The sequence below is a fragment of the Anopheles funestus genome, chromosome 3RL (genome assembly GCF_943734845.2).
Source record: "Anopheles funestus chromosome 3RL, idAnoFuneDA-416_04, whole genome shotgun sequence".
NCBI classification, from domain to species: Eukaryota; Metazoa; Arthropoda; class Insecta; order Diptera; family Culicidae; genus Anopheles; species Anopheles funestus.
In genome coordinates, this window is record NC_064599.1 from 34,336,571 (window position 1) to 34,360,416 (window position 23,846).

General features: G+C 44.1%; 7 protein-coding genes across 9 annotated transcripts in view; 3 read left to right on the forward strand and 4 right to left on the reverse strand.

The window, feature by feature from the left end:
* LOC125771678 (neurotrophin 1) lies at positions 1-23,720 on the reverse strand. Its single transcript, XM_049442573.1, has 6 exons — positions 23,562-23,720; positions 17,578-18,269; positions 5,427-6,319; positions 2,008-2,148; positions 1,625-1,780; positions 1-1,535 (listed from the first exon to the last, which is right to left on the reverse strand). The coding sequence occupies exons 2-6, from the start codon at positions 18,106-18,108 to the stop codon at positions 392-394; spliced, it is 2,865 nt and encodes a 954-aa protein (XP_049298530.1). The 5' UTR covers positions 18,109-18,269; positions 23,562-23,720; the 3' UTR covers positions 1-391.
* Positions 1-23,846, forward strand: part of LOC125771689 (synaptic vesicle membrane protein VAT-1 homolog-like) — a 443,804-nt gene that overhangs the window by 115,607 nt on the left and 304,351 nt on the right. The window lies entirely within an intron of this gene.
* On the forward strand, positions 9,277-10,344 carry LOC125771708 (transmembrane protease serine 11D-like). Its single transcript, XM_049442646.1, has 2 exons — positions 9,277-9,379; positions 9,450-10,344. The coding sequence occupies exons 1-2, from the start codon at positions 9,343-9,345 to the stop codon at positions 10,262-10,264; spliced, it is 852 nt and encodes a 283-aa protein (XP_049298603.1). The 5' UTR covers positions 9,277-9,342; the 3' UTR covers positions 10,265-10,344.
* Positions 10,623-11,700, reverse strand: LOC125771707 (trypsin-like). Its single transcript, XM_049442645.1, has 2 exons — positions 11,592-11,700; positions 10,623-11,527 (listed from the first exon to the last, which is right to left on the reverse strand). Exons 1-2 carry the CDS (start codon positions 11,623-11,625, stop codon positions 10,704-10,706), a joined length of 858 nt encoding a protein of 285 aa, XP_049298602.1. The 5' UTR covers positions 11,626-11,700; the 3' UTR covers positions 10,623-10,703.
* On the forward strand, positions 11,891-12,863 carry LOC125771709 (trypsin-like). The gene has a single exon (XM_049442647.1). The coding sequence runs from the start codon at positions 11,957-11,959 to the stop codon at positions 12,797-12,799; it is 843 nt and encodes a 280-aa protein (XP_049298604.1). The 5' UTR covers positions 11,891-11,956; the 3' UTR covers positions 12,800-12,863.
* LOC125771711 (uncharacterized) lies at positions 12,901-14,347 on the reverse strand. Its single transcript, XM_049442649.1, has 2 exons — positions 13,780-14,347; positions 12,901-13,695 (listed from the first exon to the last, which is right to left on the reverse strand). Exons 1-2 carry the CDS (start codon positions 14,143-14,145, stop codon positions 13,276-13,278), a joined length of 786 nt encoding a protein of 261 aa, XP_049298606.1. The 5' UTR covers positions 14,146-14,347; the 3' UTR covers positions 12,901-13,275.
* On the reverse strand, positions 14,500-15,626 carry LOC125771710 (coagulation factor X-like). The gene is made up of 2 exons (XM_049442648.1): positions 15,186-15,626; positions 14,500-15,093 (listed from the first exon to the last, which is right to left on the reverse strand). The coding sequence occupies exons 1-2, from the start codon at positions 15,552-15,554 to the stop codon at positions 14,635-14,637; spliced, it is 828 nt and encodes a 275-aa protein (XP_049298605.1). The 5' UTR covers positions 15,555-15,626; the 3' UTR covers positions 14,500-14,634.

A 23,846-nucleotide genomic window follows, 5' to 3' on the forward strand; every position in this document is an offset into this window, starting at 1 on the left:
TTAATAATCACAGCGATACTTTTATTTCTGTCATGTTAGGATAAAGTAACGCATCGCCATCTTCTGTCCGGGTACTTCTACTCAAAAAAGCTGCAGTACTTCATCGCACAGCATTTACACGTGTTTGAGATAACACTATTTCTGTATCGCTTCTATTACGATCCACTTGGCAAGTCATTATTATTCCGTGTTAGTTGTCGAAGGGCGAAACGTTGATGTCGCATCGTGTCTGGAACTACTTGGTGGAGAATTTGCTTAATGAATACGCTGCTTAACACTTAACACTTAGCCGGTAGGTTTTTAGTTATAAATTAGCTAGATCTCTAGGGTTCGTGCGTGAAATCGAGTGAGTATTCTCTGGTTCATTCGAAACGCGAGTTTTGATGGTGTTTCAGTGAAACCGTGGTCTACCGGTAATTAAGGGCTTCCAGCTGTTGAGCGACGTGTGACTGTTCAGCCCGATCCGGTCGATCTGTTCCTGCGTAACGTCCGGTACTTCCTCCTCCTCGAAGAAATCGATTATTGGATGGTAGTTGTAGTTGATACGCTGGTGTCCATTCGTCGATGTGACCGTGGTCGTGCTAGTGCTGACCGTGCTAGGTTGCGCTGGTGTCTGTGGCATAGTGGAGAGTGGTACCGTAGGGTTGATGACATTCGAAGATGTTGCCGGTTGTGATATGCGAAAGATGATGGGCGTCTGCTGTTGCTGCTGGAGCGTAGTTAGTGGTGGCTGTGGGGTAGTATGCTGTCGCCGCCGATGCTTCTCGATGATGTTTTGTGCCTGCGTTTGGGGCAATTGGTCCAACTTGGACGGTGGCAGCACGGCCACCTGATTGAGCCGGGAGTCCGTTTCGGCGATGCTTTGATCACCATGCTGCACATTGGAAGTCTTGCGCAACGGTCTCCTGTTAGGTCCACCAACGTTTCCTGCCCGTTTTAAAGCATTCTCCGTGGTATAGTGAGGTCCTCGTTTGAAGGGGATCCCGTACGCAAGATCGTTTGGCGGTGGGCTCAGATACGTGTCGAGCGTTGGTGGTGCGATAAAGTGCGGATGTTTCGGTTTCGAGATGCCCGGATGTTTCGGTGGCCGATCGAACCTGGTCTTACCCGGTCCGGCTGGTGGTGGTGGTGGAGGTGGTGGTACCGCCGGAAGATGCAACGGTCCACCCTCGTACTTTGGTGGTTTGACGCGCTGGAATCCGTTCGAGAACTGGTACGCAATGTTATCATCCGACTCGTCCTCATCGACCTGATCGAACTGGAGCGTCGAGTAGTGGTGCGTGTTGCGGATCAGTGTCGATGCCGATTCGCTCGGATCTTCGTGGATCTTCGACTTGAAATCATTGTAGCTTGTTAGCGGTGGAAACGTTTCCCGATACCCATCGATGTGACAGGAGCAACAGGTCGGTACCTTAAAGATGTCCACATGCAGTCCCCGCGCAGCGTCCCAGCTCAGCAGCCGATGGTAATTGTAGATCTGCACGCAACGCGACCGGAAATTGTCCGTCAGATAGGTACACGAGTCTTGCGGTGTGCTACAAAAAAAAGTGGTTTTGAGAAAGCGAGAGTCAATCGTAACGTTGTGCGGGAACTCGTGATGCTGTGCGATCGTCAATCCACTTACCTGCACTTTTCCAATCGTAGCGTCTGCGTGTGTTCGCCCGTGTTGACGATGTACTTCCACTCACCGGTCGCCGAACGTGCCTTCTGTGGACGGGCGTACCGGATGATGCTGGGGCACATGCTGCCACCGGACTTGGATGGGTCATCCTCTCGCTTTCTGCACCCGTGCATTCATTGTCATTTGGCATGTCAATAACAGAAATGAAATTATAAATTACCATGTGTACTGTGTGGCGGTCGAAGGTATTTTGCATTTCGGCGCTTCGACATCCACCTGCAACACCAAAAAGTGCAACACTTTCTAGTGGTGCGTGGTGCGAACGTGAAAGCCACCAACGAGGTGCCTTCGGATCGATGTCGAAAGTTGGCACCTTTTCCCCTTACCTGAGCTTGGTGTTGATACCCTGCGCAATCTCGTCCGGCTCGTAGACGGTTCGGTCCTGGGCGTTCGCCTTGTCAATGTACTCGGCCAGCAGGGCACCGATGGCATGTCGGTGGCGTGTAATACTGTACATAATCTCGGAACTGCAAATGGGGCATTTTAGGAAGGGAAGATTAGACGATTAGCGAATGGTGCCCTGTGATGGCACTAAGCAACGGCAACGAAACTAGCACGAAAAACCACAACCAACATGAATGACCATCCGGTGAAAGTTTGGAAAGCATTGTCGAATTTTATGTTTTCCTTATTTTCCATTTCACAAAACAAAAAATGATATTTGTTTTATTGCCGAAGATCATGATCATTCAAAACATATCACCATTTCGGCGAAAAGCGAAACAATGGCTACTTAATTATTGACAGCTGTCATTCGAACTTCATTTGTCGTCAATTCAAATGCAGCCCCGTTTTAGCCGTTTAGTTACAGCAGCAGGAAGTGAGAGTTATTTTATAGCGGCAGGTAAAACCCTGCAACTATAGAAATTAAAACTGCACCCCGTACAACGATGCAGTAAAACAAATGGAAAGCATCTCACTCGAACAGCATTCGCGGGAAGCTTTTGCAACGGGTTTTTAGGCGCGCATTTACAGCAATCGCTTCGTTAGTTATTCTGTACCGTGTGCATCCAATAGCACCATTCGAACATACCACGGCACTTATCGAGTTGTTCGGTTTTTGATCTATTTGTTTTAACACACGGTACCGCCAAACAAAGATGTTAAACATGTTATGCTACATTATCACCTCGGGCACCTCGCTGGCTGGTGGAAAAAAAAAGTTGTTTAAAATATATCTGTAGCCGTGGTCCGTTTTGGGGCGGGAGGCATTTTCTAATGTTTAATTTACAACAGTCCGAGCAATCTTGCTACCCATTCGGATACGCATTTAATTCCGCATCGTTCACGTGATTGCCGCACACGCCTGATTGCGATTGATCGAGCTAACATTATTATGCGTGCGCGATCGTGCACCACGTTGCGCAGGGTTGCGTCTTTGTTGGTACGTTGCGTGAAAGTGGACGGAAGTTGGAATTTTGTTTTTCGTGCCAGAGCGGGTGTGTGGTAGCTTTTGTTGGTGGCGGTTTATCAAGTTGTCACGTATGATGAGTTTAAGGAAGCATTAGCTCACAGTTGATTTTTTTTATCGCATTCTTTTCCTCTTTGTTACGAGCTGCAGTATAAGGCGGCAGTGTGATATGGTGAGGGGTTTTTTTATCAGATTTTAATGCTGTCATGATTATGATAACAAACAATGATCCCAGTTGTGATAGAAGACAAAAACACACGATACATGACGTACTTTTGAATTCATTACGCAAAAAGTGCGAGTGAGTAATTAACGGTTTTAGAAGAAACGAATTTAAGTTTCGATACATTTTCCATCCAGATTATTATGTAAACACAACGTGTGCAATAAAATATTGAGTGATAATAAAAGATAGTTCAAAAAAATTAATTGCTTGAATCCTATCTAGCGATCCTAATAAGTGATCTAGCATAATACATCGACAACCTATCGGTTCGAGACTTGCCGAATGATTTAGCAAAGGCCACTCAAAACAAAAATGGTAGTATCTGGACTCAGGTTTTTCGTGAGCTTGATGATGAATTGTCACTCCATGTTAACTATGCGTTTGGCTAAAACGTTCTGTAAGCGGCATCTGAGAGTCATTGGAAGTAATAACGATCTTTGATAAAACATCGTCGAAATTATAATTTTCATTCGAACCTTTTGGTGCTACTTCTAGGAATTGGCTAGTTGCTTCGACTGACCTCGACAGATACTTCCACATAAGAAAAATCCTAAGACTTCTCCACTATTTCGTCATATTTCTTCAATCAACATGAGATCACTTTGCTCATGATCTTCGTCTAAATTTAATTTAATCTTATAGAAAATCTTGAAAAAGGGAAATTATCAAATTCCATTTTTTTAACAACACGTTTAATCAATTCCTTAAAGCTTCAAAACAAATTTTTACGAAAATTAAACTCTCTCTCGTAGTGGCAGATCAATTCAACAATCCAAGATTTAAATCAATAGTTCAATGTTTCTAAGGTATGTAAAAACTCCAATAAAATTTCAACTATCACTCACTTCCTTCACGAGTAACTTATTCGTTTTTAAATATTCCCACTCACGGATTTGATTCAACACACTTTGGACAGGCGTATTAGTGCATTGATAAATGATTCACTCACGTACGTTGCAATTTGTTGAAAATACGTCTGTGGAAAAACACGCACAAAAGCCGCATGACGTTCATGTATTGAAATGGGTAAAATTCCAACGCATCGCCCATTGTATTAAAAGCTGCCTGTAGCGGCGCATCACTAAGATCATCTTATGTAATAAAATGCAGTGCAATCTGCTGTTCCCCTGACGCGCTCGTTACTCATCTATCATACTAATTGATCTTCCTGATTCACTGTTTTTAATCTAAGCTAGATGATGTGTTGTTGGGAGTTGTGGATGGGTCGAACTAATTTGCGTGTTTTTTTTCGATCTGCCCCGGAACGGAAGCTGAGACGGAATTAGTTTACCGGACCCGAAGGCCCAAACCGTTCGTTCGTGCTGGAAAAGACATTAGACAGGAAGTTGGTCGAGAAATTGATGGAGAAAGTTTAACAAACGTTAACTAGCAAAACCTGCAACTTTCCTGTTTGGAGGGTTTAGAAATGACCTGTCATCAAGAAAACGATGACTAGGAGCGAAAATTATCGTATATTCGTACTGCGCGTTACCTGCCGTATGATAAGGCCGGTATGGTGCAGCTGTTTTTGCGCAACGAAACGCACTTCGTGAGTGCAAAAAGTGAAGAAAAAAAACAAAACATGGTGCAAACACACTGATTGATCCTTTAGCGATGGCCATGAATTGGAGGTAGCTGATCGATCGTGGTTTTCGGTTCGGTTATGCATGGCCGCGGTAATGTTGTAGAGCTTCACGTTTCCGGTCGATCAAACCGTTAATATGCGAATGCTCGTCACGTTCCATCTCAGAACATTGGTACCACACTAAACAGCTGCTTCGCCGGGGATATGGGGGAGTTGACGGTGTGTGGATGCGAAACCAAAGCCAACAATCGACACCTCCGAACAAGCTTCGGTCTGTTGTACGAATCGCAAGGGAAGATGATGCTCCGCCACGCCTATTAAGACTTTCTCCTATTATTAGATTGTTTTACAACTTCTTCACCCTCGCAAAAGATGGAGGGAGGGTAAAGATCTCGAAGATCGTGTGATCGAGTTTCTACTCGTGGCTGTCCTCCCATCGAGAGTGGAAAATGGAAAGCGAGCAGGTGGTTACGCGGCGAAGTACTAACAGGCTCAGTAACAGTGTGAAGCTCACAACACTTACGTGGGATAGTTGGCGACCCGGATACAAACACCGCCGGAGAAGTATTCACACTTTTCGCTAGGTTGTAGCGTATGGAGTCCCTGAGGTCGCTGACGGCCACCGATGAGCTTCTCCGCAACTGGGCTCCCGCTGGTGGACGTTCCGTTACCGGTCGTGGTCACACCGGACGCCGTACCGTACGCATCGACTTCCGTTCCATTAAGCCCGCCAAAGGCAAGATCTTCGATCTCCTCAAGCGTTAGTCTACGCTCGGTGACGGCGGAGGCGGTGGTGGTAGTGGTCGGTGTGAAGGTGATCGCATTCATACCCCCCGCTGCTGACCCAGACGACTTTTTGGGAGAAACTTTGGGCAGGGTGACTGGGATCGGACCATCGGAAGCCATCGCTAGCTGATCCCGCTGTGTGCCGGTGGCGTTGAATGCGGTCATGTTAAGCTTTCGCTCGTGGTATGTCATCCGATCGTCCGGTTTGTCGTGTGTCTGTTGCACGTTGAAGCGTGGCAATGCTTGTACGAGCTTCTCGAAGAACGGGAGTGGTTCGTTCCGGGCCGATCGTGCTGCCTCTTCATTGCTACTATCCGTTGAGATAGTGCGAACATTAGCATCATCCTGTTCGTCCACCATCAATCGACCATCCTTCAGATCGGAAGCAATTGCCGGTGAATCGTTCATGCGAAAGCCGTGCGGTTCGGAGCGAATGCTAAAGCTTCTTCGTAGCAAATGATTGGAAAGGACACCTTCGTCCTCGACCAGCGCCTTATCGGCCTCCTCTAACCGCTCACGTTGCTGTTCGTGCAGCAGACTTTCCTTTTTGGCCACGGTACGGATCATGTTCGCAATGTCGTAGACGAGCGGTAGAATCAATTCCGGCCGGTTACCGAACATTGATTTGACCTGCAAAAGAGAGAGAAGAGAGAAGATCGAATGATAAAACAGTAATTCGGTATAATCGTTTTGACCCAATTTTTTGCTACACTCATCCCGTAAGACGCCCGATGTTCTAATGCCGTAAGAATGTAGGCTACACCGTATATGTGCAATTGTTGCCAATGAACGGAATTCACCCGATATGTGCACTGGGCCAATCGGACCCGAAAAATACCACCCTGCGTTTTTGGGAGGGAAAGAAGATTCCACAGCTCCGGTTCTTTTGCGTGTGGCAGATGGAATTCCATACGTCCAGCAGAAAAAAAACCCCGTACGTGCCGTTTACCGTTGGCAGGTGGAGTTGGGATAATTTTTTTTGGTTACTATTCATTAATTCGCAAACTGCTGCAGAGCTATTTCATCTCCACCTTCTCCACCCTGTTCCGTTTATCGCATTATTGACTTCATCAATTTGGTAGTTTTTTTCTTCTTGGTTGAAGGGATGGATATTTAGTGTACGGCACGAGGATAAACTTGGGGCTACGTTGAAACCACGCGATACGAGAGGCTGGGCACAACATTAATGATGCGCGTTTGTGTTCCTTTTTGTTAGCCCTGTTCGGTTCGGTTTCGGGATTTTGGTTTGTCGGTGGAATAACAAATTAGTCTTTTAAACGAATTTTGCGGGTGGCCGATGAATGTCTAATTTTGGCAATTCTTTAAAAGGTTGATTTTGGGAATGTGAGCTTCGTACGCTTTTTTGACCATTCGATCGCTTAGAATAGAAGAGTTCGGCTCAAGTCATCGTATTTATAGTAAACAATATCATGTTTACAGTTACGTTGAGCTATGGGCTTTATCTAATATTGGAAGGGCTCTTAATTCTTGAATGGTTGACACTCGTTGGACTGAGAAGTCTCAATTCTTGAATGGCCTCAGTTATCTAGAGGTATCTTGTTAATCTCCTCAGTGATCTTTTCCTAAAACTCTGGTACATTAGAGTGCCGTTGACTAAAGATGTTTATGTTAACAGTATACGTACGATCTATGTTGGTAAATCGCTCGAATTTCATCTATGGCTTTCTCCAGCTCATCGTTGAAGAAGTGAAAGACGAACTTATCTCCATGTTAGAATTAAAAAATTCCACACGAATTTCATTTAAAAAGTGTTAATTTCAATTCTCCTTTAAAATACAGGAATTAATTCTGAACACATTATCTATTTTTTATCACATTCATTATCGATTCCTATCCGCACTTTGCAGACGACGCGGAGGTAAAATATAATCTACCTCCTTCTTCAGACATGTACATTATCAATGAAATGTATCTTTATGATTGGTGGGATAAACTGATAGGGCGGTACATTTATAAGTGTTATTTCTGGAAGCACACCAAATATTGTCTTAGTATACGGAAATAATGGTTTGGTGGTTGAAAGTTACAGTAGTTGGAATTGATTGATAAGCACCCCTTTAATGTTTTCTTCTTCAGGAAAACCTTTGTTTGTGTATGGTGCAGATATAACTGCGGCTCTAGGATTAGGTCCCCAAACCTTGTTCAAATAGTATGTACCATGTTCCAGTAGTACGAAGTATGATGCATCAATAACTGACTGTGTAAACCTCAAAACTCCAAAATACAAATGAAATAAATCTCTCTCTCTCTCTTCTTGGCTTTAACGACCTTACAGGTCACGCCGGCCATTTCTGGCTTACTAGACTTATTTTTACCATGTAGCCGGATAGTCAGTCCTTGCTACAGGGGGACGGTCCGAATGGGATTTGAACCCGGTCCTGCCGTGTGGACCGGCGCCGTTTATCACATGCACCACCGGACCGCCCCCAAATGAAATAAATGTAGCCAAATATCATAAAATTTTGACATATAAATTGGAATTCTATGTTTCATTATATGAACATCTGTTTTCTTTATGTCTCATGAAATTTTGTTTTATGTTTTGAGTAAATAAATAGTCAAAAATGATCTATTTGCTGAAGAAATTAAATGAAACCTTTATAGTCATTTCAGCAATGCGTAAATCTGACTTATATTAGAAGAACTTGATATTGACTAGAATTATTTTGAATTTGGAGATAGCCAACACAATACAAAAAAATATGTTGATGTGCTCAAAACAGCTGTTCTGGAAGTTATAGAAAATTGTAAATGAATTGGCTTAAAGTAGGTTTAAATATTTTTTTCCGATTTGTGAAATTTGACAAGAGAATGTAATAGTTTTTAAAACACTCAGCAAGAATATTATTTGCTAAATTATTATCATACTTATGTTAGCTTAAAAAGTATTGGGAGAATTATGACTATATTGTTAGTAGTAAGTAAAAAACAAAATAGAAGGTAGGTATAGAAGGTGGTCGAAGTGTAGAATTTGATAATCGGTACCTAACAAGTGTAATCTCTTTGATGATGTTAACCAGCAGCACAGCAAAATTATCAATAATTTATCAAATGTCGGCTGGTTAACAATCAATTCAATAAATCAATAATCAATGCATAATCACACATGATTCATTGAATGTCGGTGTTTTTAGGGTTGATTAGTGTTTGACATGTAATTTCCTGCACCATAAGTAACCCACTCCAAATTCTTCGCGAGATTGCGTAAGGGAGGAAGCTGCAATTGCCAGCTTCGGTGAGGTTTGTTATCCTTATCGGAACCGTTTCGATAAGCGACGGCTCCTGGCTACTCCCCATAGCTATCTAATCAATTGAATTGGGAGAGGTGTTGCAACTTCATAAAAATCAGTGCATTTTTGCCTGGCGATTAAAAGCGTCAGGTATGAATTTCGTAACCATGTTTTGCTCTTATCAAAATCTGCTTGCTTTTGATGATGTGCAGACGGAAGGAGATTTACGATAACATGTAATCCACTTCCCTCTGTTTCTGATGCGCACATAATCAACGTGAGACGTTTTAGTTTATCATCCGGTGGAATGGAGTGATAAGGCGGCACTCATTTACAAGCATCATGATTGAAGGGCAACGATTTCAGTACGCGCGCTTAGTATCGATCTAGCGTTCGGAAGCAATGCAGTGGACAATTTTTCTAGTTTGTTTGGCGATCGGTAAGTTTCTTTCGTGACCAAACATGTCTCGATTACAGATTGTAATGTGGCATCTGTTATGTACTTTCAGCCATTCCGCAACTTCGGGCGGATAGCGTCGAGTCGGCAGATGAGGATCGTGTACCGCGTTTGATCGGAGGTACCAATGCACCCTGGGGTCAATTCCCGTCCGCCGTCTCGATAAACACCACGTTTAATCTGCACTGCGGTGGCTCGGTTGTAGATCGTCAGCACGTTCTGACGGCGGCACAGTGTGTGTTCAATGCGAACCAGCGACTGATCGATCCGTACTGGATCACGGTACATGCGGGTGACATAGCGCTCTCTCCGGTCGGTGCCCGCCGACAGACGCGCAAGGTGTCGCACATCTTCGCGCATCCGCAGTTCAACATTCGGACGCTGGAACACGATGTGGCCGTGTTGCGTTTGGATCGTCCGTTCGATTTACCCTCGAACACGATCAATCTGGCAAACCGGACGCGTCGCATTGTACCGAACGGTACCACCTGTCAGTTTGCTGGATGGGGTGCCTCGACGAATGCGGTCAACGCGCCCGTTAACGTACTGCAACGGTTCCTGCCGATGACGGTAAATGATCGTGACATCTGCAACCAAGCGACCATGCATGCCGGTCGCATGCTGGAAGGTCACCTTTGTGCTGGCAACACGGCTGCATCGAACAATGCGGCACCGTGCAATGGTAATGCCGGTACGGGATTGTACTGTGAACGGGCGCTCGTTGGTACGCTGTCGTACGGTATCAACTGTGGCGCTGCCAACAATCCGCCGGTATTTACGCAGGTTCGTTTCTACAACGATTGGATCGAGCGGCAGTTTAACCAGACGCAGGGATTGACGCCTGGATGGACACCAGCAGTGCTGTGAGGTGCTGGTTTCGGACATGTTTGAAGAATCAATAAAAGATATTAAGCTGAAGATCTGCTACTGTATGTTTTGATTTGGAGCGTCTTGATGATTGGGTGGAAAATTGAAGATACTTTAATCTGACTCCCAAACTGAATGCCATTCGGGCATGACCCTTTGTAAGCTAAACTTGTAAAGGTCTAAGTTCTGGATAAATAAAGTTAAAAATTGGAGATCTCCTAATATATCTTCTCCAAAGCATCCCAAATATCACAGAAAACGTGTTTATCCAAATGTCTGAAAACCCTTCGAATCTCAAAGATCTATTATTTGGTGTTGGTATCACCTTTACTTGTCATCAGATATTGCAAAATGATCGAAAAGGCATAAAAAGGTTAAGTTTTCTCCTTGGTTTCCTCTGTTCACTTTATTGCACACCACTTCCAAACGATCACCCTCTTCACATCACCGGAATGGGCGATGTACCACCGAGTGGAATATCTTGCCGCGAGAACTGCTCCCGTATCCAGGGAAGATAGAACCGAATCTGCGCATACACACCGGGATTATTGGCCTGACCGCAGCCCAGCCCCGTCGATAGGATACCGGCAAGCCGCCCATCGCAGAACAATCCCGTACCGATATTGCTGGCACAAACGCCCGGACCAGCATTTGTTGCACCAGCACATACCATCGACTCTCGGATATTGCCCAAATGTACGGCCAGCCCGTTACATGTGTCACGGTTCAGGATGGGTGCATTGATGAACTGCTGCACTGGAGTTGCCGTTCCATTGTTCCAGCCCACAACCTGGCATGCCTGGCCATCGAACGGTATCTCCTCGTAGAAGAGCGCAAAGTCCAGGTTTGGTACGGGCACTATCGGGACGAAGAAGTTCGAGCTCGTACGCAGCACCGCTATGTTGTTCTCGAACGTGAACGGATTGTACTGCGGATGGACATAGACGGCAGCGATACCGATGCGTGGTGCACCGAAGTTAAGCTGCAACATGCCGGACAGGATGTTCAGCTGGTTCGCGAAGATCAGTGTGTGCTGGGGCGTTAGAACGCAGCGTGCCGCCGTGAGGACATGGTTTTCGTTCAATATAACGCCACCACAGAACGCATTGTTGGGCGGTGCCGGTAAACCAACGGCCACAATCGAGGGAAACTGTCCATTCACGGCATTGGTACCGCCAGAGATGAAGGGCTGGAACGGTTCGTAGCCTTCCTCCTCCTCGGCAAGCGCATACTGATGCGCACTAGCGTTGGCGAAGATTAAGGCTTGGAAGAGAAAATTCCAGTTGATTCCAATTTGTATTGGGTAAACACAAAGCAAAAAACCTACCGAAAGCCAACACGGTTAAAACGATACTTCTCATGGTGCGATGTGTTGCGAACGGACACTTGCAATATACTGGTGTGGAGAGCACGTTAATACATCCGAGTTATCACAGTATCACAGTGTTCCGACTGAAGGTGATGAACGCACCCAGAACAGAGGCGGGATCTTACGGGAGACTAATGGTAAGACCCGAGACGATTGATAAGATTAAAAAAAGGTAAGAGTACGACTCATTCCTCAACACAATCGGCGATCGATAGCACTGTCACCGTTGGTCCGGTACGTTCCTTAAGCGTTGGTGGTACCATCAGCCAGTCAGTTAACGTCCAGCATTTGCAGGTTGCGGGACTCTAGAGTGAGCGAACGAAATGCAGAAGTTTGTAGCAGTTGTCGCCTTGCTGGCAGTGTTGTGCGGCAGCACCCAATCGCTTCCCGATGCGAGTCCACGCATTACCGGAGGCACTCAGACGCTGTTGGGCCAGTACCCGTCGGCGGTAATCATCGAGACGCCGTACATCGTCCAGAACTGTATGGGTACGGTGGTAAACCGGCAGCATGTACTCACCGCCGCCAGCTGTGTCATGAATCCGACCACCTTCGTCATGATCAACCCATTCTGGTTGCGTGTGATTGCCGGTGATATTAACATCGTGCCGGTATCGCCAAGGCGCGAAGTACGCAACGTTATCCGGAGCTACGTGCATCCGAACTACAACCGATTGACGGACGGTAACAATCTGGCAGTGTTGCGGGTGGACGTACCTTATCCCGAGTTTCACAACACGATCGAACCGGCACTGTTCAATGCGCGCATCCTAGCGGACAACACTCAGTGTCAGTTTGCGGGTTGGGGTGCCGCCCAAAACCAGGACACAGCCGTGGTGCGTACGGGCCAGTTCGTCGTCACGCAACCGATTCTTGCGACGGCTTCCTGTAATGCGGCCAACGTACACAACAACCGGGTGCAGCCGATGATGATCTGTGCGGGTCAGTTGGCCGCGGGCCAGAACTCGGTCTGTCGCGGCAATATGGGCGGAGGATTGTACTGCAACGGCCGATTGACCGGTGTGCTGGCATTCGGTTTGGGCTGTGGTGTTGCTAATCAACCGGCCGTGTATATGGATGTGCGACAGTACACGCAGTGGATCGAAACACAGTTTACGCGTACGGATAACCCACCGCCCGGCTGGACACCGCCGCAACCATTGTAAGAAGGAAGTGAATCATTGCGAAACTTAAGATCGAAATGGCAATAAAATGTTTCGTCTAATACAACCAATGGAGTGTTCTTTTAAGCAAAGAATCTTATGTCCTTTAGTGGAAATTTAGCATCATTTAGTGTTTCTCTGTCTGTTCAAAGAATATCGTTTTGTGGTTCTTGCATTCTTGCAAGCATTCGCTTTGCTATTCATCATCTCAATATCCCATATATCCGTATATATCATTCCTCATTTGGCTCATGTTTATGTTCCCAAGGTTAATTACTAAGACTCTACAACATTTTGCAGTTTTGCAGGATAAAATTTATTCATATTCACGTATTTTCGCTTTTAGATGCCAAACGTTGAAGAATTAATAAATTGTTAGTAGTTTTCTTTTTATTCAAACGGTTGCTTGCTGTGTTCACACCAACACACGCGCACACACACATTGTACGGCCAATATCAACAACGTTGGAAAATCTAATTTAGAATTCGTTTGGATTCCATCCCACCGGCATTGGGTGGGTACGAGTTAACTGTTGTTGTATCCAGTGTGTGTAGAATCGAATTTGTGAAAAGTGAAAACGTCGAGTTTGACCTTGAGAAACTGACGTGGCTGCTATTGCTGTTAACTCGCCGTCACAGAACATTGCATCGCCCTGCACAAGGCCGATGTTGTCGTCTGTTATAGTTTCGACGCATAAATTCTCTTCGTTTCGTATTAGCTGGAAACAACAACTATCACAGAGGTTACGATTACGTATGAAGACATTATACGCTAGTAATAATCTAGTCCCTGTTTCAGCCACTCTTACTACATCACATTGATAACCTTCCGGTACGATCCGCATTCGGATGTGGGCCTCCTCGATGGCATTGCTCGGCAAATGGAAAGGTGCAGCAAGCTGGAAAATAAATTTCCAACACATTCAATATCGCATGATTGTAATTTTACACGCTTCACGCTAATGCTGTGTGGCGTTACTTACGCGAATAATGGCAATGTTGTTATCATTTGGACGAACACGAAAGTTTTCATGTACAAAAATGTGCTGCGCAGTTCGGATCTGTCGAGTCGGTCCTGGGTTGTAGGGTAACAGGTTGCCACCAATAACTTGTACCAAACGGGGCGGATATATACTAGCTGCCTGGTTCGTCATAACGCATGTACCGGACGTTAGGACATGGTTCGCATTGATCACTATACCAATACACTGTTGATCCCGTGGAGTGCTCACAAATACGACCGACGAATATTCACCCATTTCTACAGGGCGTACAAAGTTTTCCATTTGAGCCCAACACCCAAAAACGGTGCCAAACAGCAGAACTAGCGTGAGCACAACCTTTGCCATGGCGTTAACACTGACTGACGCTTACTTGCTTACTGAAGCGAATGTAGCAGGCAATATGGTGTTCAAACCAAAAAGCAGAAACAATTATCGTTAGCTTGCCATGGAAGCTAACGTGAATATTTCATTCGTTAATTCTTTCACATTAACTGATAACATTGCTGGCCACTACATTTCGATGCACACCATGATAGTAGACTCGCTGAAAAGCAGCAACTTTGGTGCAGGATTGTAACGTACACGCAGTAACTTTCCGATAAAAAAAATCACGATAAAACTGTTCTAATACTGTTTTTATCAGGTATTAGACAACGCATAGCACAAAAAAAAATCAATAGCTGGCCCAAAATAAGATCTTTCCAGTATGTGTGTGGAAGACTGCAAATACGATGTGTGGTTCCTATGTGCTGATCTACATTAGGCTGAAATAATTATTTTATTCGATTGTAACCTTATCGACAACCGTACTTCATGTAATGTATGTCCCCTGCTTTAAAACTCCACCGGATTCCATCCTTCCGGCATCGGTAGCGTGCGGTTGAGTTGAGTGTTTATCCAATGAATGTAGAACCGAACCTGGGTGGAGATCAAGTTTGGCTGAATCTGTTGCTGCTGTCCCGGAGGCAGAAACGTGAACGACTGAATCGCCGTTAGCTCGCCGTTACAGAACATCGGATCACCCTGTACGACATTCATCGTGGTCGTCGTGTACGTACAGATGGTGCTTTCCTGTATGGTAAGCTCGGCGCGCCGTTCGGCTGCACACGCATCCCTGTTTCGGATGTTCACATTGAATGCTTGCTGCCTTGGCATCTCTTGGCTAGGGTTGACATCGCCCCCGGTCCCCCTATACCAAGTGACCACATCGCACGGATGTGTGTCCGGCACGATCCGCATTCTGATGTGTGCCTGCTCGATCGCATTGCTCGGCAGATGGAAAGCTTCGGCAAGCTGCAGAAGTACATATTGTCACAACAATAAACAAAACATTAGGCAACAGGTCGGTACACTTCCTGGGGAACTCATCCTGCCCGTCTACTTACACGTATTACAGCAATATTATTTTCGAACGTATGAGGACGGTAGTTTTCGTGCACAAAAATATGTTGCGCGGTACGGGACTGTCGAGTGTATGCAACTGGGGCCACATTTATATCACCTCCGATCACACGCACCAGCCGGGCGGGAAATACCCGCATACGGTCATAGGTGAGCACACAAAAGGCGGACGTAAGAACGTGATTTCCGTTTAGAACCGTGCCGAGACAGAATTGATTTTCGCGCGGAGTTTTCACCAACACTACCGAGGGAAACTCGCCCCAGATTGTGTCCCGTAGCAAGGTTGGAGTTTGTGCGTTGCTACCAACTAACGCTCCAATCACTAGCAGCAACAGGGATATACACTTGGCCATGATTTAGGCACCGTTCGGCTGTAGTGTGCTGCTTGACGGTTGTGTGCCTACTGATCTGACCTTGCTAAACGAAAATGCCTCCTGGAGTTGGCTGCCAGCAATGAGAAATGGAGAAATGGGGAATTGTGAGTGAAGTGCCAGACGGAAGAGGACGGAAATTTGGAAACATCAAGCCACGCGGGTAACCTGATTCGTGGCTAGTCTTGATAATGATTGATTAATATAAGCTGCAACGGAAATGCTGACTGCATCCTATGTAATCCTATGTAAGACCCTGCTATCAACATTGCAATCTTTGCAATACACCGTCAAATGATTCATATGTGGAAATGATTCATGGCAGTACGAAAATATTCACCTTTCCAGTGCACCGCACCGGGAATGTTTTGTTCTCTCACATACAACTCACAACTTACCACCACATCCCTACCTGTTGGATGGTGTCTGTGTTAAAAAGCGCCTGTTCCACACGACAGGACCGAGTATCAGCTTCGGAAGGTAGGGCCCTCAAACCGCGAGTTGGTACTAGCGGAACAAGAGGCAACTGTGTACTTAAATAAGGTGCAAAAGTTCCATTCATTGGTTCTTGAAGCATCGTATAAAGGATACCAGAGAATACCGTTGTGGTGAAGTGAGTCTCGTTTTTGCTCGGTGGAATTAGTTTGTGCGTGTTGGAAGAGCGAATGATACGGTGGACTATTCAAAATACAAATAAGAAATAATAAGATAATTCCGCCTTTCTCAATCCAGTGCTAGGGAAAGAGGTGTGAATTATCATCATCATAATTATCAGACGAATTCTTAAGATAATGGTTAAGAAATGATCACGGATATTCAAATTTTACATTCCCACTGTTTCAGATGGGATAGCTGGCCAAATCAGAAAAGTGCCTTTTATCTTGTGTTTCATCATGTTCATTTTTTCAGTAACCGGCAACTTGGCAAGAATAATTATTCTACTGCCAGAGGATAAAACAGTGTCACTGAAAGTGTCGGTATATATTCCGACGAGGACGCCAAAGATCGAAATAAGAACAAGGTCTTTTGAAGCTTAACGACAACTGTGATCTCAGTGCATCAAGGAAAGAATCGCTTATGGCAAGTCTCGATAAATACATATGTTGATGTGTGGTTGAGTAGAATTCGCTAGAAAGTGAGCTAATTCCGTTTTTACTTCGATCCGACGATCAATGTTGAGGTTCTCTCTCTTCTTGGCTTTTAACGACCTTACAGGTCACGCCGGCCATTTCTGGCTTACTAGACTTATTTTTATCACGTAGCCGGATAGTCAGTCCTTGCTACGGGGGGACGGTCCGGATGGGATTTGAACCCGGTCCGGCCGTGTGGACTGGCACCGTTTATCACATGCACCATCGGGCCGCCCCCGATGTTGAGGTTATATAGTTCCAATAGTCACGTACGCCTCTGATACATGGAGTTTTTCCAAAGTTACAAAACCCCCCTTGCCTTGTTCGAGAGAGAGAGAGAGAGAGAGAGAGAGAGAGAGAGAGAGATCCTCAGACGGATGAAATGATAGATGGATAGGATGGAAGGACAATAGAGAAGCCGCTATAAAAGGGAAATCAATGATGAGTTGTACCATGAACTCACTATCGTTAAGCGAATTTTAACTATTAATCAAACTATTGGAGGCTATAATTCGGTTCAGCTCAGGAAAACTGATACAAAAGGAAGCCGGCTTCCATGCTGCAGTAACTCATGATTATTTTACAAACTGATGTTTTAGATTCGACATTCTCGTTAGGTTCTTTAGTTAGATATTCGAAAGTCCTTGTGAAAGAACTTGTGTCAGAAGGTCAGAAACGGCATGGAACGGAGTATGGAGTATATTAAACCTTGTGACAAGAATGGGCATATGCACTAATTAAATCTTCATCACATTCAAAACAAATGTACGAGGTTATGCGAACAAATAAACTGATAAATAAATTTGATACTTGGTGAAACGGTGATCTTGTTTAAGTATCACTCTTAATAAATACGTCATTACATCACTACTAACCTGCTCAAGCGATAGTGTGTGTCCTTCGCGCGAATTCACCTGCGCCGTAATCAGCGCTGCCAGCGTAGACTTTTGGGTCTTCGACATCACCTTCAGCAGTGGCAACACCTCACCAAACTTTCGCTGAAACTCCCGGTTGGCGAACGCTTTCAGCATGATCCGCTTCATACGCTCCGCCTTACGCTGGAAGTCCATGGTGCCCTGCTCGACAAAGTCTACATCGTCCATCACCTCGAAGCTGGTATCGTCGTCCTCCATCAGAAAGGGTTCGGTTGCAACCGTCTCGGCGGGTGCCGTACTGTCCCCGGTTGGTGGCGGCTTAGCATAGCTGATGATTTTGTGCGATGGTTGCATCTGCTGATCGCTACCATCGTTCACGTAGTAGTACTCATCGTCCGCATCATCTTTACCATCGTCTAGCTCGAAATCGGGCAAACCCGAGTCGGTTGATGCGTGTGCACAGGAGTGAAGTAGTAGTACGTTTATCCAAAGGACCACTACCACTAGCGTAAGCTTTACGCGTGATTGCATGATTGCTCGGGATGGTGCTGTCACTGACACTGTACTATTTTTGGTCAATTGTTTTTCACCAGCTAATTTCGATAGTTAGGAAAAGCACACGCGTTGTTGTTCACTAGTTTCATGCTCGGAAGTGTTTCACAATAAATATTAGTTCTCCTTTTGGCTGATAGCTGTTAGAAGAAATTTAGTTCTTTAGCACAATTATGTACAGCAAGTTAACAAAACCTTATGATGGGATGAAAACCAATTGTTTTCTTATGAAACTTAGGAAGGAAAATTAAAGGCAGAAAACCGAAAAAGTCTCAAATAATACTTTATTTCTTTTCTCAAACTTCAGTTCCAATTCTATTTTAGAATTCTATTCATTAAAACATTTTAACCGTTTATATTCCATCCAGCTTGCTTGACATTGTCGCTACTCATCGTAATTAAGCATGATTCATCATAATAATATATTTATCATCCACATTCATATCACAAGACCCAGTTCCAGTAGATAGTGGGCCTAAGATTGAATTGGTTCATAAATCTAATCTTTTCTAATTAGCAAGCCGATCGATATACCGATCAACTAAAGGGACACTCACGGTACACTTTCTAAGTGAAAAAGACCAACGGAAGCATGGTCACACTTTCGATTCCAGCCGGGCAGTGATTTGTCACACGCATCCGATTACGACCACAATCTCCGGCCATAAGTCCAGCGTTTTGATTCCACCGAGTACAAGCCGGAGCAGGTTGTTTGTTAGCTTCGTGGGTTGGCGTTTTCAAATGAGTTCAAGCTTGAATTTCCCTCAAGAGAACTAGCGAAAAAAATGCTAACCTACCCCATATACACACACACACACAGGCAAAAAAAACCACAGCCTTTCCTTCGTCCATCGCTTGCCCTTCTGGTGATGTGTGTTGACATTTGCCTGGGCTTTCTAATTGACACAAACACACACCCCGGGAGTAAAGTGGTTGTGTGTTTTGCGGTTTCAGTTGGATGATTTATTTTACAGGAAATCAGTCCCTAAAAAAAGCTGGAATGGTGCAAATAATACAACGACAAAAAAAAAACAGGACCAATTGGAAAGCGAAGCTGGGTGTGCGTGTGAAACTTTAACGGGCGGTTTGTATTTTTACGATCGTGCAGTGAAAATTACTCGCCACGCCAAGCTGCGATTTGCACAAGGTACAGATGACAATTTTTCAAGACAACCCACCTTCCAATCATATCAAAGCACTCGGCAATGCTTATCACGAACAGGGCGAACGGGCCAGAAGCACGTTACACAAAGTGTACACCATTGCTTCCGCGAACGGTTTGTTGCACTGGTTTTTCGTGCGCTCCGTGTTCCGCACCCGACACTCGGTAAGGAAGTTGTGGAACTGCCGAAATGAAGCGACCGAATGGAATTGAAAATTATGCACCAACTAATGCCGCTCACTTGCGGACGGTGGTTGCGCATGTTTACGACTGTGAGGTGCGCCATCTGCGAGCATTTTCAACTTCCTGCTGCATAGACCGTACGGCCGTAGGTTCGCACTGTAGCGGGTATGAGCGGGCACAATTCGGATTGGGTAATTTCGTTGGCTCAATTCTGATCGGGGAGTTGCGAAGGTGCCGCGAGATAGGATAGGGTGTTGGTGCTTGATATGCAGAAGTGCGCTTTTTCGCTTCCTTTACGTGAGCACGTGTTACGTGTAAGCTCACGATCAAGTAGCGTTGTTTGAAACGAGTAAACACAGAAGCAGAAAGGAGGGAAAGAAAAACAAACAAAACTTTAACCCAGGGATCTTCCTGCATCCTCTAGAGCGGGTCGGTTACGCGCTGGTTGGTTTGGTCTCGATTTGCCCGGTGCAAACGTATCTGTGTCGATACAGGTCAGGGTGCATTGGGGATGTAAAGGGTGAAACGGATTTTGATTTAGGATTGATAGCAACAGCAATTAAATTGCTTAAGATTTGTATATTTGAATACAAAATGAAAAGAAGTTACGATCATCATACGACCTTTTTAGGCTATCCATTTTCATCTTCAATCATTTTCTGTGTTTGTCCTGCCTTGAAAACGCTTTCTGTGGCTTTTCTTCGATTGTTTCGTCTTGTGGATTTTACGAACTAATAGAAAGTAGCCGATATATTTTATTAAAAATCTTATTTTACAATACTACGATTTTTTTTACAGGTTTTGATTTAATTTTTTTATATTTTACCAGCTGTGTCAGGTATCGCAAGTCACCATTACAATTCGCTAGTTCATGTCTGATTATTTTTACTGTATTCAGGTAGACAGCATTAAATATATCCGCATTAAATACAATTGGAAGAGTTATTCTCTTGTTTCTAGTCATCCGTCATTTCTGACTTCTAATAAATGAATAAATAAGGGTCCAAACTAGTAGCGTAGCGTGTTAATTCCTCAAATCTACGGAAAAATATAATCAATTATAAATATATGAAATTTATCCCGAACTCCCCACTTACAACATACTTCAATTCTTTGCTTAATGCAACCATCTTTAAAGGTTTTTGTAACGCTTTTATAAAAAAGGATAACAAATTATTGGCACAATACATTGTTCATCTTAAATTTTTTATTTTTTGTTTGTTTTATACTGGCTTTTATATTTGACAATTCAAACCTCTATTTGGAAGCTCAAAATTCTCGTCATTATCACTTTCAGTAAGAAGTATGACCAGATATTAAAAACATTCAAGAGTGCGTCAGTTTTTCTACGAGTTCTTTCGAGCACTATAGAAAAAAGAGATATTGGCCTACTCAACATCAACACTAATATAAAAAAATCAACATACTGTAAAAGAAGATTAATTTATATAACATTTGCGGAGCTGGATTTTGAAATTTCAATTTACGACAAAGTGGCAAACGTTTACGGCGAGGAAAGAAAACTAACAGATAGTTTTAATTCTGCTTCAAATTAAAAAGCTTTCGTCAAAGCACACACAAATTGTTTATAGAATATCTAATTTAGACTCCAAGTCAAGCAGTTTCCAGATTTTCTAGAATTTCTGGGATTGCTGATTTTCTAAAAAAAAAAGAAATCCGCATTTAAACATGGAACAGAAAGTGATTGTTTGGACTATAATATCCTTGTTTATCAGCATATTGATTTTAATTTTTACAAAGCATTCATTTCAGACATTATGTTTTAACAAAATATATAAAAAACAGTTTTCTTACATGCTAGCTGCATATTTTCCCTTAAGCGATTATCTTGATAGGTACATAATACATAAAAAAATGTGTTCGATTTAATGATCAACATCAAACCTTTTTCCTCTATTATGAGTGAAATAAGTATCCCACTTACTACTAAACCAGTATTTCATCATCGTTCAATGCAGAATATTAGCCCTCAATGAGGCTTTTCATTTAATCTCCTGCACAGTAAACCGACTGGTAAAACATGCAGCAGCATTTGAAATGCGGCAATTTGTCGTGAGAATTACTGCAAGCACTAAGCGTGCGTACCGTGCGCCACTAGTGCATACATGAAGGGAAGCAGAAGAAAATCCACCCTTGATTACTCTCCCGAAACGATGGTTCGTCCGTGTGATGTTACTGCCACGGAAGATTGTTGTTTTCCTTTGCGGCAACATGGAAGCAGCACCAGACACACACACGCAAGCAGGGCAAGGCAAAGCAACTACACGAAAAACACACACACGAAATAAAAAAAACAACAACAACCCTCCAACCCAATGGCAATAAACGCGCAAGTGCAATGAACTTGAAAAATGCTAACCATCGGGTTCAGTAGCGCTAGCGCACACACACCCTTCCCAAGAGTGCAAGGTGAACCGTGCTGCTGACAGGCACACGGCACCGAAACAGGGGTGGAAAAGGTGAAAGAAAATACGGCCGCTTCAAACACCGGTGGAAGCACTCGAAACGCAAGATTTGAACGGGAAATTAAGACACGAACCGGCGGGGCATCGGTTTAGCCATCGGATGGTAGTTGCGCCGGCGATGGCTGTTTGACCACTGGTTTTTTTTCTGTTCTTCTTCGTGTACGTAGATGTGTGTGCTTTTTTTCCCTTCCTTTACAAGCAATCATATTAAATGATATTTACGTTTGTTAGCCAACACACTAATGTGGCTCGGTTGAAGAAGATAATGAACGGTTTTTGACTAATCAGTACAGTGCTTTCTCCGTGTTAAATCTCGGCAAACGCTTGTTACCGCTAGTGTTTGAAGCGTAATATTATTAGTTAACGATTTGTGGTATGAAATTTGATTAACAAACAAATAATGAAAGGGACGGCATGGAGTGAATGAGAGAGTGGATAGAAATATTAATTTGCAGTTGTTGAAAACAGAGTTGAAAGCATGCAAATTATAATGAATTTTAACATTAAATAATATTATGAGGGGCCATTAAAAAAGGAAAAGAGTTTTCACGATCATTATAATTTTATCCTGATTTATGATGAATAGTTTTAAATTTTTACTTTCAGAAGTATAACTTTTATAAGTTCATTAGTGTATGCTCCGAAAGGGTCAATTTTGCGTTCACAATTTGTACATTAGTACTTAATGATCACGCAAGCAGCGAACCCGACACGGCAATTGACACATTTCGTTTCCCAGCGTCCCTCATTCATCATCCGGTCCATTTCGTCTGACCCGGGTACCAACCAAAAACAGGAAAGCACGTGTCTTAATAATAAATTTTCTTCTGTGGCTTACACCTTCACTTTGCCATCCGGGAAAACAAACGGTAAGAAAACGGGATGAATGGAAAGGAAAAGATTGAAGAGAGAGAGAGAGAAAAAAAAACAGTTCAAGCTCCAATTTGGCACAGTTTTGCTTTGATTAACCTCATTCCATTGCTACACTTTGGTGACCGATGAGAAGAAACGAAGAAGGGAGAACAGTATTTGCGGATGAAAAACGGGGGTTGTTTTGTTTCTTTTTTCGTTTCGCAACAACTCATACGATCATCATACGGTCCCACGGTGGGTGGATGCACCGGTCAAAAATGTAATGGGATGCACTATTTCTTTACTTTATGATTGAAACACCATTAGAAACACTTTGCTATGATTCTAGGTCGAAACATAGACCGAGCGAAACTGATGATCGACTGATCGTACATCGAACTTCGTTTCGTGCGATGGAGAGCACTCACACGCAAATAATCACACATTTACACACACACACGCACACTAAATGTTATTGCAAAACACGGGGAAGCTAAATAAAACAGAAAAAGATGGCTAGAAATGCAACACTCGCTGGGCAGGTTGTTGCACATCCGAATGCACCATCAATTACGCTTGCCATAACCGTTCGGGTGTGAAGATTTGATGAGTGGTTCTTTGCTTTTGAGGTGGAATATACACACGTACAACGAACACTGAATTGTAGTGCAAGAACAGTTCACTGCACGGAGGTTTCCTTTCTTTTTGATTGTTACTTAAACACATGGAAAAAATTAATATTATTAAACCTTTTTCGTCGTGTACAACCACAAGCACTACCACACTAACAGAAGGCAGAACCAAAGTGCGTTTAAGTGGCACTCAGAAAGCACGCACGCAACACGACCGAACGGTTCGAAGTCTCGCACTAAATTAAAACACCCTCCCGGCAGTGATCCTTCACCGTGGCACCTTTGGAAAGGCGTACGGGGTGGGTCGCGAGATCGCGATCGCGAGAGTTGTTCAACGTGCAGCATTTCTCCTGCGGCTTCTCTCGCACGCATTAGCATTGCCAGTCTTGCCGCGTACATGGC